The sequence below is a fragment of the Lampris incognitus genome, chromosome 18 (assembly GCF_029633865.1).
Source record: "Lampris incognitus isolate fLamInc1 chromosome 18, fLamInc1.hap2, whole genome shotgun sequence".
Taxonomy (NCBI): domain Eukaryota; kingdom Metazoa; phylum Chordata; class Actinopteri; order Lampriformes; family Lampridae; genus Lampris; species Lampris incognitus.
The window spans coordinates 44,071,593-44,085,264 of NC_079228.1; the positions used below are offsets into that span (position 1 = coordinate 44,071,593).

The following is a 13,672-nucleotide window of genomic DNA, read 5'->3' on the forward strand; positions in this document are numbered from 1 at the left end:
CCCATATCGTCATGCTGTGGCTGATCAACTTTATACCTCTGTAGTTGCTACAGTTCTGCACATCGCCCTTGTTCTTGAAAATCGGTACCAGTATGCTTCTTCTCCACTCCTCAGGCATCCTCTCACTTTCCAAGATTGTGTTAAACAATCTAGTTAAAAAACTTCACTTCCATCTCTCCTAAACATCTCCATGCCTCCACAGGTATGTCATCAGGACCAACTGCCTTTCTTTCCACTGTTCATCCTCTTCATAGCTACCCTCACTTCCTCCTTGCTAATCCACTGCACTTCCTGATTCACTATTCCCACATCATCCAACCTTCTCTCTCTCATTTTCTTCATTCATCAGCCCCTCAAAGTATGCCTTCCGCCTTCTCAACACACTCTCTTCATTTGTCAGCACATTTCCATCTCTATCCTTGATCGCCCTAACCTGCTGCACGTCCTTCCCAGCTCGGTCCCTCTGTCTAGCCAATCGGTACAAGTCCTTTTCTCCTTCCTTGGTGTCTAACCTGTCAAACAACTCACCATACGCCTTTGCCTTTGCTACCTCTCTCATCTATTTACGCTGCATCTCCTTGTACTCCTGTCTACTTTCTTCATCTCTCTGACTATCCCACTTCTTCTTTGCCAGCCTCTTCCTCTGTATACTTTGCTGTATGTCCTCATTCCGCCACCAAGTCTCAATGTCTTCCGTCCTCTGCCCAGATGACACACCAAGTACCTTCCTAGTTGTCTCCCTCACTATTTCTGCAGTGGTTGCTCCGCCATCCGGCACTTCTTCACTACCACCCAGGGCCTATTTTAACTCCTCCCTGAACTCCACATAACAGTTTTCCTTCTTCAACTTCCACCATTTTATCTTTGGCTCTGCGTTCACTCTCTTCCTCTTCTTGGTCTCCAAAGTCATCCTACAGACCACCATCCGATGCTGCCTAGCTACGTTTCCCGTCACCACATTGCAGTCTCCAATCCCTTTTTAGATCACGCCTCCTACATAAGATATAGTCCACCTGTGTGCACTTCCCTCTGCTCTTGTACGTCACCCTGTCTTCCTCCCTCTTCTTGAAATATGTATTCACCATAGCCATTTCCATCCTTTTCGCAAAATCCACCACCAACTGTCCTTCCACATTTCTCTCCTTGACACCATACCACCCATCATCTCCTCATCTTTTCTGTTCCCTTCATCAACGTGCCCATTGAAGTCCGCTCCAATCACCACTCTCTCCTCCTTGGGTACCCTCTCCACCACTTCATCCAACTCACTCCAGAATTTGTCTTTCTCTTCCCTTTCTCATCCAACTTGCTGGGCATATGTGCTGATAACATTCATCATCATACCTTTGATTTCCAGCTTCATACTCATCACTCTGTCTGACACTCTCTTCACCTCCAACACACTTGACATACTCTTCCTTCAGAATTAGCCCTACCCCATTTCTCCTCCCATCTGCACCATGGTAGAGGAGTTGAATCCACCACCGATGTTCCTGGCCTTACTCCCCTTCCACCTGGTCTCTTGCACACACAATATACCTTCCTTCTCTCCATCATATCAACCAGCCCTCTCCCTTTACCAGTCATAGTGCCAACATTCAAAGTTCCGACTCTCACCTTCACACTCCTACCCTTCCTCCTCTCCCGCTGCCTCTGGACATGCCTTCCCCTTCTCCTTCATCAAGCTGTAGCAGTTTCCATTGTCACCCTGCTGGCCAACAGTACTGGTGGCGGTTGTTGGTTACCCAGGCCTCGACCAGTCCGGTATGGAAATCAGGTTTGTGATCTGCATATTTGATTTGGCAAAGTTTTAATGCTGGATGCCCTTTCTGACGCAGCCCTCCTCATTTATCCAGTCTTGGAACAAGCACTAAATATCCGCTGGCTTGTTCATCCTCAGTGGCTGGGTTCAATATCTGACTGCTAGAGTTTGTAATTCTCAATTTGAACCCTGTCCGGCTTGACCTGGTCACATCTGTTCAGGCTCAGATTATTTAATTATTCCAGTGGGTTAAAGAGGGTTGGGCTCTGCGCTGCGGTGGATAAATAAACTTGAACCTGAAGTTGAACTTGAATGTGCAAACAGGCGGGGGCTCTTCCACAGTTGTGGGTGTGATGTGTGTCAGAAATTACAGACAAGGTAAAAAAAGAAAACTTTTCCCAAAGAAGGGTTAGGGTTAGGTAGACAGCCTGTTTTTTTGTATTCACTAAACTGATGTTTTATAACCTTTCGGTTTGCCTTTTCTTCATCATCGCTGACAGTCCAGCTGCGCTTGGCAGAATCACGCAAGATATTCTTTCTATCTGATATTTTTATTGCTTACGCAGAGGATGTCAGTTGAGTAGGCAGTCCTTCAATGTTTCCTCGGACACATTCACGTACACACTACTAAAAGTATGTGGCCATATGAAGCCCAGACCAACTCTGAATGTGGTGTGAGTGATCAGATCTCAATGCGTCCTTGTACTGCTCCCTCAATGTTGTAAACTTCTCAGAAGTTATGGAACAAAGATGAGCAGCAAGCCAAACTCGAAGTCAGGGGAATTTAATGACGTCTTGCCATTAACTATAGTGAAACAACGACGACGACGAGTGAAACTGTAGAGAAGAAAATAAAATACAATTTTGAGCACCTACGCTAAATATAAAAATATACATAGGTGTAAAATATCTGCATATAGATATACCGTTATCTATCAAAAGTAACCTGAATTACAGTAAAACTGTATGAAATCTCTATGGCTTACTAGCTAAAACATCTATTTCTGCAGCTAACGTATAGCTATTTACCTAATATCTGTAGCTAACACAAAACTATCATAGTAATATCCAGTATTGCTAACACAATGCAACTCAGTTATGTAGCTAACACATCCAAATGAATAGCTAGCACACAATACTGCTTAGCTTATAGACCCCGTTTTTTCTAAGCTAACAAAACTACCCTATAAAATATTCAAACTACACAATATACACCTACAAACGTTACCAAAGATGTACACTATTATTTAGACTTACAGTCATTACTTTCTGATGGCATTAAACAGAATGATGAGCGAAGATTGAGACATGCAACAACTTTTTCTACTTTCTTTCAGCGTATCAGACTGAGATCGTTTAACAACGGAACTACTGTAACTGCACTTCCTGTTTCATTCTTCTTCTTGTGCAGGTGGCGCTAAATCACATCAAAACAATAGCATGCAGCCACCCAGTGGTTGAAAGTGGTATTACATCAAAATAAACTGCGCAGGCAGAACAGTCCGCAATGCATCTTGGGTGCATTCACATTTCTACTTCCAGCTGTCCACTTGTGATCAGATCACCCAAGATGCATTTTAATGCCAGGTGTGAACAGGGCCTCTGTTAAACAGATAAGTTACACCAATATTAATCACTACATAAATACTTCATGCAGTTTATATCCAGGACTGTCAGGGTTAGGATTGTCTTTATGTGTCTATCAGATAGTGACCTCTTCCGGTTGTGTTCAGGTGACAATGTCATTTGTGGAAGTTATGACTGCAGGCTGTCCTGGTTTGACCTGGACCTCTCTACCACACCCTACAAGATGTTAAGGTAAGACATTAAATGTGAGATTAAACAGTCTCGACCCTTAACCCTAAATTTTATTTTACCTAACCAACCACACTGAAATTGGAACCCTCATTCCCTCTCTCAAGCACCCTGAAATTCCAATTCCACAGGCTTTTAGCCAGGTCCCAAAAGGCTGACTGTTTTTTTCTCTCAAAAAACAAGTGAAGCTATCTAACTACCTTTCACCACCAATACAAACAGACACAGGTTGATACTACAGAAAATTTCTTTTGATACAACAGACACAGAAAAACAGACCGACAACAGGCGCAAGTTTATGGTAAAGACATATAGCTCAACCACAGGCAGTGCCTCCCTTGCCATAGCTATTAGTGAGTGGTCCACACACCTGACCTGAGCACCCACCCTCTACTACAATCTACCACGACACTGGCAAAGCAATTGCACCCCACCAACACTTTTACCTCATATAGGCATACCTTTAGATAGTACAGCATGTCCAGCCATAGCACTCAAAACCATTCAAAAAGCCCCCTGTCTTTTGAGTATGTCAACACACAACAGTTTCCTGTTCCGCACACAGCTATATGGCAGCCAATTTTCCTGTTTGTGCAATATTGTACTATTATTACAGAGTTGAATCAGTTCAACAGGACACGACGTTTATTAAGAGAAAGGTTTCACCACTCATCTAAGTGACCTCTTCAGTCTCAACTGAAGCCACACCGGCAGCCATACCAACATGTACCCTGGCTCTGCCAAATGACGGTAGCTAATATATAAGCAGGCATGGGCTTGGCTAGTACTTGGATGGGAGACCTCCCGGGAAAACTGAGTTGCTGCCGCAAGTGGTGTTGGGGGGGCAGTCTTCCCTCTGGTCCTAATGAAAACAACAAATATCAATGCCCCGGAGCAGTAATGGGGACACTGTGCTGTAGGAGACGCTGTCCTTCGGATGAGACGTTAAACCGAGGTCCTGACTCACTGTGGTCATTAAAGATCCCATGGCACTTATCACAAAGAGTAGGGGGTTCCCCGGTGTCCTGGCAAAATTCCCAACCTGTCTCTCTCCATCTGGCCACCTGAACATCCCCCCATGTAATTGTCTCAGTGATTCCTCCCTCTCCACCTCAAGCTGATGTGTGGTGAGCATTCTGGCACAAAATGACTGCCATGCATCACTCAGGTGGTACTGCACATTGGTGGTGGTTGAAGTGAGTTACCCCCTTCAATGTGAAGCCTTTGTGGGTGTCTAGAAAAGTGCGATATAAATGTAATTATTATTATTAACTGACTGCTGGTATCCCCACTCTTATAAACAAAACTTCTGCTTCCAGTGTGGGAAGATGGCGGCGCAAATTCATGTTCTCAGCGGCCTCACCCACTACCAGTGTGGGAAGATGGCAGCGTGAATTCAAATTTGCAGCGGCCTCACCCAGTACTGTCGATACAGTGTCTTTGTCCACGTCTGCGTCTAAATTTTTGTCTTCGTTTGTTGGCTGGGAGAGCTGGCGCTGGATCAGCTGGGAGAGCTTAGTCTGCTGCGCTGTGGGCACAGGGACTGTGGCCTTGTCTGGAGCTGCAACCGAGGAGGTAACACCGAGGGCGGTCTGACAGGAAGCAGAAGTGGGGCAGGCTAGGCTAACTGCTAGCCCACGCAGACCGGTACTTCCGATAACACCGAGGGCGGTCTGGCGGTGGCCTCACCTGGCGTCGACTGTGGTGTTTCTGATGTCGTCGTGAGGAGTGCGGGGAGGTGTGTCGAGGGTGTCTGGCTGAGAGAGCTGGCACTAGATCGGCTGTGAGAGCTTGGTCTGCTTCGTCTGGTTGCCACAGGGACCACGGCCCGTGCGTGGAGCTGCGCCCGAGGTGGAAACGCGGAGGGCGGTCTGACAGGATGTGTAATCGGGGCAGGTTAGGTTAACTGCTAGCCCATGCAGGCCGGCGGTTCTGACAGTCATCCTGGCTGGCGTTTGTTGGACAGTGATTTTTTTTTTTATATATATATTTGTTCGTTTGAATGTGTGTGTTCTTGTAGTTCTTAAGTGTCTCTGTGTGTTGCTCTGCTGTGGGCTGGGGAACCAGCATTTCTCCATATCCCCCACTCGACATCCACCCTCAGGGCAACATGAACACTGCAGGAGTTTTACTTTGCTAATGGGGGGTAGTTGTTAGGGTGGATCACGTGACTAGAAAGTGTGTGTTGAGAATGAAGAGGAGGTTTGTGTATTTGTTTTAATTTGTGTTTTTGTTCCTTCCCCTCTCTTCAACCAGGCACCATAAGAAAGCTGTAAGGGGCGTTGCTTATCATAAGACCTACCCCTTGTTTGCCTCGGGCTCTGATGATGGATCTGTGATAGTCTGCCATGGGACAGTGTACAAGTATGAGACACACACACACACACACACACACACACACACACACACACACACATACACAGGAAGTGGTCACGTAGATTCAGAAGGATGGACTTGTTGAGCAGTCTGCAGCTTGTGTCAGTGTTATCAGGTTGTTTTGCGGCCGCTGCAGTTGGATACGCTGCCGCCGTGTGACATGTGACGCGCTGCTGCCATGTGACGCGCTGCTGCCATGTGACAAGCTGCTGCCATGTGACATGTGACAAGCTGCTGCCATGTGACATGTGACGCGCTGCTGCCATGTGACAAGCTGCTGCCGCCGTGTGACATGTGACGCGCTGCCACCGTGTGACAAGCTGCTGCCGCCGTGTGACATGTGACGCGCTGCTGCAATGTGACAAGCTGCTGCCGCCGTTTGACATGTGACGCGCTGCTGCAATGTGACAAGCTGCTGCCGCCGTTTGACATGTGACGCGCTGCCACCGTGTGACACACTGCCGCTGTGTGACACACTGCTGCCGTGTGACACACTGCCGCTGTGTGACACACTGCCACCGTGTGACACACTGCCGCTGTGTGACACACTGCCGCTGTGTGACACACTGCCGCTGTGTGACACACTGCCGCCGTGTGACACACTGCCGCTGTGTGACACACTGCTGCCGTGTGACACACTGCTGCCGTGTGACGCGCTGCTGCCATGTGACACGTAAAGCGCCGCTGCCGTGTGACACGTAAAGCGCCGCTGCCGTGTGACACGTAAAGCGCCGCTGCCGTGTGACACGTAAAGCGCCGCTGCCGTGTGACACACTGCTGCCGTGTGACACACTGCTGCTGTGTGACACACTGCTGCCGTGTGACACACTGCTGCCGTGTGACACGTAAAGCGCTGCTGCCGTGTGACACACTGCTGCTGTGTGACACACTGCTGCTGTGTGACACGTAAAGCGCTGCTGCCGTGTGACACACTGCTGCCGTGTGACACACTGCTGCTGTGTGACACACTGCTGCCGTGTGACACACTGCTGCCGTGTGACACGTAAAGCGCTGCTGCCGTGTGACACGTAAAGCGCTGCTGCCGTGTGACACGTAAAGCGCTGCTGCCGTGTGACACGTAAAGCGCTGCTGCCGTGTGACACGTAAAGCGCTGCTGCCGTGTGACACGTAAAGCGCTGCTGCTGTGTGACACGTAAAGCGCCGCTGCCGTGTGACACGTAAAGCGCCGCTGCCGTGTGACACGTAAAGCGCCGCTGCCGTGTGACACACTGCTGCCGTGTGACACACTGCTGCCGTGTGACACGTAAAGCGCTGCTGCTGTGTGACACGTAAAGCGCCGCTGCCGTGTGACACGTAAAGCGCCGCTGCCGTGTGACACGTAAAGCGCCGCTGCCGTGTGACACACTGCTGCCGTGTGACACACTGCTGCCGTGTGACACGTAAAGCGCTGCTGCTGTGTGACACGTAAAGCGCCGCTGCTGTGTGACATGTAAAGCGCTGCTGCCGTGTGACACACTGCCGCCGTGTGACACGTAAAGCGCTGCTGCCGTGTGACACGTAAAGCGCTGCCGCCGTGTGACACGTAAAGCGCTGCTGCCGTGTGACGCCCGTTTACATGTAAATTATCGATTAATTTCAAATCAGACTGAATTTCAAAATGCTCACACCAAACTTCTCCTCACTGCTGCCAGCAGGAGGTGTTGTAACACTGCATGTGTTGAACTTGACTGACTGTACGTAAGTCAGAGCTCGGCTCCTGAGGCTTTGGGGGTTGTGTGTGTCTGTGTGTTATTGTGTATTAGTGGGGAATGAGAGCATATTTTAATGTTTAAAAATTCTTTGAAAAGAGTTATTAAGTTGGCGTTGAATAAAATGTGAATGTCTTCATGTAGGTCATTACATATGCATAATAAATGTACATACATTTACATTCACACAGCCAGTTGGCTCCTGCACACAAGTAAATAAATCAATCAATCAATAAAGCAAATAAATAATGTGTACACGAGAGAACCCAAGATAAGCACATTGGTGTGTTAGACCCTAGCCAAACTTCCAAATAAAAATTCGACTGTGAAGGCGTCGGGGTGGCGTGGCGGTCTATTCTGTTGTCTGCCAACACGGGGATCGCCAGTTCAGATCCCCGTGTTACCTCCGGCTTGGTTGGGTGTCCCTACAGAGACAATTGGCCCTGTCTGCGAGGGGAAAGCCGGGTATGGGTATGTGTCCTGGTTGCTGCACTAGCCCCTCCTCTGCTCAGTCAGGGCTCCTGTTTGGGGGGAGGGGGAGCTGGGGGGATAGTGTGATCCTCCCATGCGCTACGTCCCCCTGGTGAAACTCCTCACTGTCAGGTGAAAAGATATGGCTGGTGACTCCACATGTATGGGAGGAGACATGTGGTAGTCTGCAGCCCTCCCTGGATCAGCAGAGGAGGTGGAGCAGCGACCGGGACGGCTCGAAAGAGTGGGATGATTGGCCAGGTACAATTGGGAAGAAAAATAATAATAATAAAGTTTGTAAGGTAGGGTCTAGTTACATCCATGATGTGTGATAAAGCTGTTGTTTATTGTCCCAGAAGGTGTCCACCCCGGGACATTCCCACCATATGTGTGTGTATGTTCTGATCTCATCTTGTGAACTTGGAAACATACAGGGCTTGGGGTCGATTTAAGTTGGCAGTGTTTTCTTGGTGATAAATAAAAGTCATGAGTTCTTCATAATTTAGTAGCTGATGGCTGTAATACATGAAGTGAGTGGAATATTATTCCGAACGCTCCTCTGGTCTGTGTTGTGTTCATAGCTTTTAAGCTTTATGCCCCATACAGTCACTGTACCCAATGAACAACTCATTTGTTGTAGGGTTTTTTGTACAAATTTGACACTAAGCCCCTGCCAGTGTTTACAGCCTGTTATTATTCCTACAAGTGGTGAATAGGTAATGACTGAGTCCAAGGAATCCCGACTGTAAATAAAAATAGAAAGATGACCCACGTAAATTAAATTTGTCTCTCAGGTCTTGGAAGGACCTTAATCCATCTTGGTAGTAGATATCTGAGAGGGTGTGAATACCACAGTTTCTCCACTGTGGGAATTGTATGGGATTTCCACCTATTTGTATGAAGTTACTCTTGAATATTGGTGTATCTATGTGCCATGTTGTTTCCCATTGGCCTAATTATTCAAAATGTTGCCACGTATAAACTGAATGGCCTAGTTGGTCCGGATTGAGTGCTACAATACTTTTGTGATAAACCAGAAAAAAAATCATCGTTAAAAGTATGTGGTGATATGTGTTTTTCTTATTGGACCCAAAGTGTCTTTAACTTCTCTTCAAACCATTATGTTGATGGACGGAGCATAGAATAATACAATCCTCCTGATCTGTTATCATGCTGGAGTACTGTAGTTCTAATCCTCGGCTTTTGTTCTTTCCATATCAGGGAGGCATTTGCAAAATACTGCTATAAAAAATAACCCTGGGCAGTGGGTTTATTTTTACAGTAGAGATGTGAGGGCTAATGATATTGTCAACTTTGACTATCTATCTAAATCCTCTAAACCTAACTTGTTTTCTCAGTCCCATTACTTGTTTGATCAAAATATTTATCAGAATATACACTTACCAAAATAATCAAGAGTTGCAACCCTTCTATCACTGTTTGTGTCGGTGTTTGTATCAGTGTTTGTGTCAGTGTTTGCGTCGGTGTTTGTGTTGATGTTTATATCACTGTTTGTATCGGTGTTTGCGTCGGTGTTTGTGTCAGTGTTTGTATCAGTGTGTGTGTCGGTGTTTGTGTCAGTGTTTGTATCACTGTTTGTGTCGGTGTTTGTATCGATGTTTTTGTCGGTGTTTGTATCGATGTTTGTGTCGGTGTTTGTATTGCTGTTTGTATCAGTGTTCGTATCGCTGTTTGTGTCGCTGTTTGTATCAGTGTTTGTATCGCTGTTTGTATCAGTGTTTGTATCGGTGTTTGTGTCGATGTTTGTGTCAGTGTTTGTCTCAGTGTTTGTGTTGGTGTTTGTATTAGTGTTTGTGTCGGTGTTTGTATCGGTGTTTGTATCGGTGTTTGTATCGATGTTTGTGTCGGTGTTTGTATTGCTGTTTGTATCAGTGTTCATATCGCTGTTTGTGTCGCTGTTTGTATCAGTGTTTGTATCGCTGTTTGTATCAGTGTTTGTATCGGTGTTTGTGTCGATGTTTGTGTCAGTGTTTGTCTCAGTGTTTGTGTTGGTGTTTGTATTAGTGTTTGTGTCGGTGTTTGTATCGGTGTTTGTGTCAGTGTTTGTACCGGTGTTTGTGTCGGTGTTTGTAACAGTGTTTGTGTCAGTGTTTGTATCGGTGTTTGTATCGATGTTTGTATCACTGTTTTTGTTGGTGTTTGTGTCACTGTTTGTATCGTGTTTGTATCGGTGTTTGTGTCACTGTTTGTATTAGTGTTTGTATCACTGTTTGTGTCGGTGTTTGTATCACTGTTTGTGTCAGTGTTTGTATCAGTGTTTATCACTGTTTGTATCACTGTTTGTGTCGGTGTTTGTATCGTTGTTTGTGTCGGTGTTTATCACTGTTTGTATCAGTGTTTGTGTCGGTGTTTTTGTCAGTGGTTGTATCAGTGTTTGTGTTGGTGATTGTGTCACTGTTTGTGTCTGTGTTTTTATCGGTGTTTGTATCGGTGTTTGTATTGCTGTTTGGATCAGTGTTCATATCGCTGTTTGTGTCGCTGTTTGTATCAGTGTTTGTATCGCTGTTTGTATCGGTGTTTGTGTCGATGTTTGTGTCTGTGTTTGTATCAGTGTTTGTGTCAGTGTTTGTATCAGTGTTTGTCTCAGTGTTTGTGTTGGTGTTTGTATTAGTGTTTGTGTCGGTGTTTGTATCAATGTTTGTATCGGTGTTTGTATTGGTGTTTGTGTCACTGTTTGTATCACTGTTTGTGTCGGTGTTTGTATCACTATTTGTGTCAGTGTTTGTATCAGTGTTTATCACTGTTTGTATCACTGTTTGTGTCGGTGTTTGTATCACTGTTTGTGTCGGTGTTTATCAGTGTTTGTCGGTGTTTTTGTCAGTGTTTGTGTCAGTGTTTGTGTCACTGTTTGTGTCTGTGTTTGTATCGGTGTTTTGTTAGTGTTTGTATCGCTGTTTGTGTCGGTGTTTGTATCAGTGTTTGTGTCACTGTTTGTGTCGGTGTTTGTATTGCTGTTTGTGTTGGTGTTTGTGTAACTGTTTGTATCGCTGTTTGTGTCACTGTTGGTATTGGTGTTTGTATTGATGTTTGTATCACTGTTTGTGTCGGTGTTTGTGTCAGTGTTTGTCTCAGTGTTTGTGTTGGTGTTTGTGTAACTGTTTGTATCGCTGTTTGTGTCACTGTTGGTATCGGTGTTTGTATTGATGTTTGTATCCCTGTTTGTGTCGGTGTTTGTCTCAGTGTTTGTGTCGGTGTTTATATCGGTGTTTGTATCACTGTTTGTATCACTGTTTGTGTCGGTGTTTGTGTCACTGTTGGTATCGGTGTTTGTATCACTGTTTGTGTCACTGTTTGTATTAGTATTTGTATCACTGTTTATGTTGGTGTTTATGTCACTTTTTGTATCGGTGTTTGTATCACCGTTTGTGTCGGTGTTTGTATCACCATTTGTGTCGGTGTTTGTATCACCATTTGTGTCGGTGTTTGTATCAGTGTTTATCACTGTTTGGATCAGTGTTTGTGTCAGTGTTTGTATCGGTGGTTGTGTCACTTTGTATCGGTGTTTGTGTTGGTGTTTGTATCACTGTTTGTATCAGTGTTTGTGTCCGTGTTTGTATCGTTGGTTGTGTCACTGTTTGTATCAGTGTTTGTCTCAGTGTTTGTGTTGGTGTTTGTGTAACTGTTTGTATCGCTGTTTGTGTCACTGTTGGTATCGGTGTTTGTATTGATGTTTGTATCACTGTTTGTGTCGGTGTTTATATCACTGTTTGTATCACTGTTTGTGTCGGTGTTTGTGTCACTGTTGGTATCGGTGTTTGTGTCTCTGTTTGTGTCACTGTTTGTATTAGTATTTGTATCACTGTTTATGTTGGTGTTTATGTCACTTTTTGTATCGGTGTTTGTATCACCGTTTGTGTCGGTGTTTGTATCACCGTTTGTGTCGGTGTTTGTGTCGGTGTTTGTATCACCGTTTGTGTCGGTGTTTGTATCACCGTTTGTGTCGGTGTTTGTGTCGGTGTTTGTATCACCGTTTGTGTCGGTGTTTGTATCAGTGTTTATCACTGTTTGTATCAGTGTTTGTGTCAGTGTTTGTGTCGTTGGTTGTGTCACTTTGTATCGGTGTTTGTGTTGGTGTTTGTATCACTGTTTGTATCAGTGTTTGTATCAGTGTTTGTATCGTTGGTTGTGTCCCTTTGTATCGGTGTTTGTGTTGGTGTTTGTATCAGTGTTTGTATCAGTGTTTGTATCGGTGTTTGTATCACTGTTTGTATCACTGTTTGTATCAGTGTTTGTATCGTTGGTTGTGTCACTTTGTATCGGTGTTTGTGTTGGTGTTTGTATCGGTGTTTGTGTCAGTGTGTGCGTCAGTGTGTGCGTCGGTGTGTGTGAGTGTTCCCTATGTGTCGTCTTGATGTACATTCTTGTTTGCATCCTTAACTCCTTTATCATTATTTCCTTCTTTCTTTTTGAAAAAGAAAAAAATCAGTATTTTGGTCTTTTTATATTCACTACAAGGACTCAAGTCTCGCAGTTCTGCTCGAGCAGGTCCAGATTCTGGAGGAATCGGAGTTTAATGTGTGTGTCATGTAGTGAGTCCAGGGCTGAACCACTTCTCCAACTTTGGCCGGTTGAGCTTGAGCAGAGATTTTTTCTTTTTTGACAGTTTTGATGCTTAACTTATTTCCAGTGTACAAACATATAAACCTCTCTCTCTCCTCCTTCCCTCCCCCCACCCCAGTGACCTGTTACAGAACCCCCTTATTGTTCCGGTGAAGGTTCTGAAGGGTCATGTATTGACCCAAGACCTTGGCGTTTTAGATGTGACCTTTCACCCCACCCAGCCTTGGCTCTTCTCATCTGGTGCTGATGCTACAATAAGGCTCTTCACTTAAAAACCTGCCCAGCAACCCGTGTCACACTTGGCACCCATGTCCTTCTTCACACAGAAGCCCCGGTGACCCCAGTGTCCTTCTTCATACAGAAGCCCCGGTGACCCCAGTGGCCAGTTGCATCACAGAAGAACATAGCAACCATGTGTTAATGATCCAAATGATACAGAAATAAAATACATGTGTAATTGCTAGCTAATGATTCTGCTTCTTACCTTACATTGTCTTTACTGGCCAGCTGTCTGTTCTATCTAGGGTTTGTGTTCATTTTTTAATTAAATTGCTGTTTTCTGAAGACCAGTGACAGATGTTTTATTAGTGTGTATATTTTGCTGATGTTTTTCAAGTCATTTGCAGAAAGGTGTGAGAGGATGTACAGTGGCTGTAAAAAGTTTATACAACCTGTTAAAATGGCAGGTTTTTGTGATGTAAAAAATTCCAATCAAGATAAATCATGCCAGAACTTTTTCCACTCACTAGAATGTCCAAGGTGGTCATTTTGACTGTTTTGGATTTTCAGTTTCATAACTTTTATGTTTATTTATGTTTATTTGGAGCCCCATTAGCTGTTACACAAGGCAACAGCTACTCTTCCTGGGGTCCACTAACCCTAACCCTAACCCTAACCCAACAACATCCATGTATACACATGCTTTCACATGCATGTATGCATACATAAATAAACACAG

The 13,672-nt window shown here is 45.2% G+C and overlaps 1 protein-coding gene across 4 annotated transcripts in view; it reads left to right on the plus strand.

Annotated features, from left to right (window-relative positions):
* Positions 1–13,278, plus strand: part of bop1 (BOP1 ribosomal biogenesis factor) — a 96,024-nt gene extending 82,746 nt beyond the window's left edge. For all 4 annotated transcript variants that reach the window (XM_056297813.1, XM_056297810.1, XM_056297811.1 and 1 more), the window contains 3 exons: positions 3,496–3,580; positions 5,834–5,941; positions 12,833–13,278. In XM_056297813.1, the coding sequence (XP_056153788.1) occupies positions 3,496–3,580; positions 5,834–5,941; positions 12,833–12,986 (347 nt within the window). In that variant the 3' untranslated portion in view covers positions 12,987–13,278. The remainder of the gene's footprint in view (positions 1–3,495; positions 3,581–5,833; positions 5,942–12,832) is intronic.
* Positions 13,279–13,672: the final 394 nt, after the last annotated feature.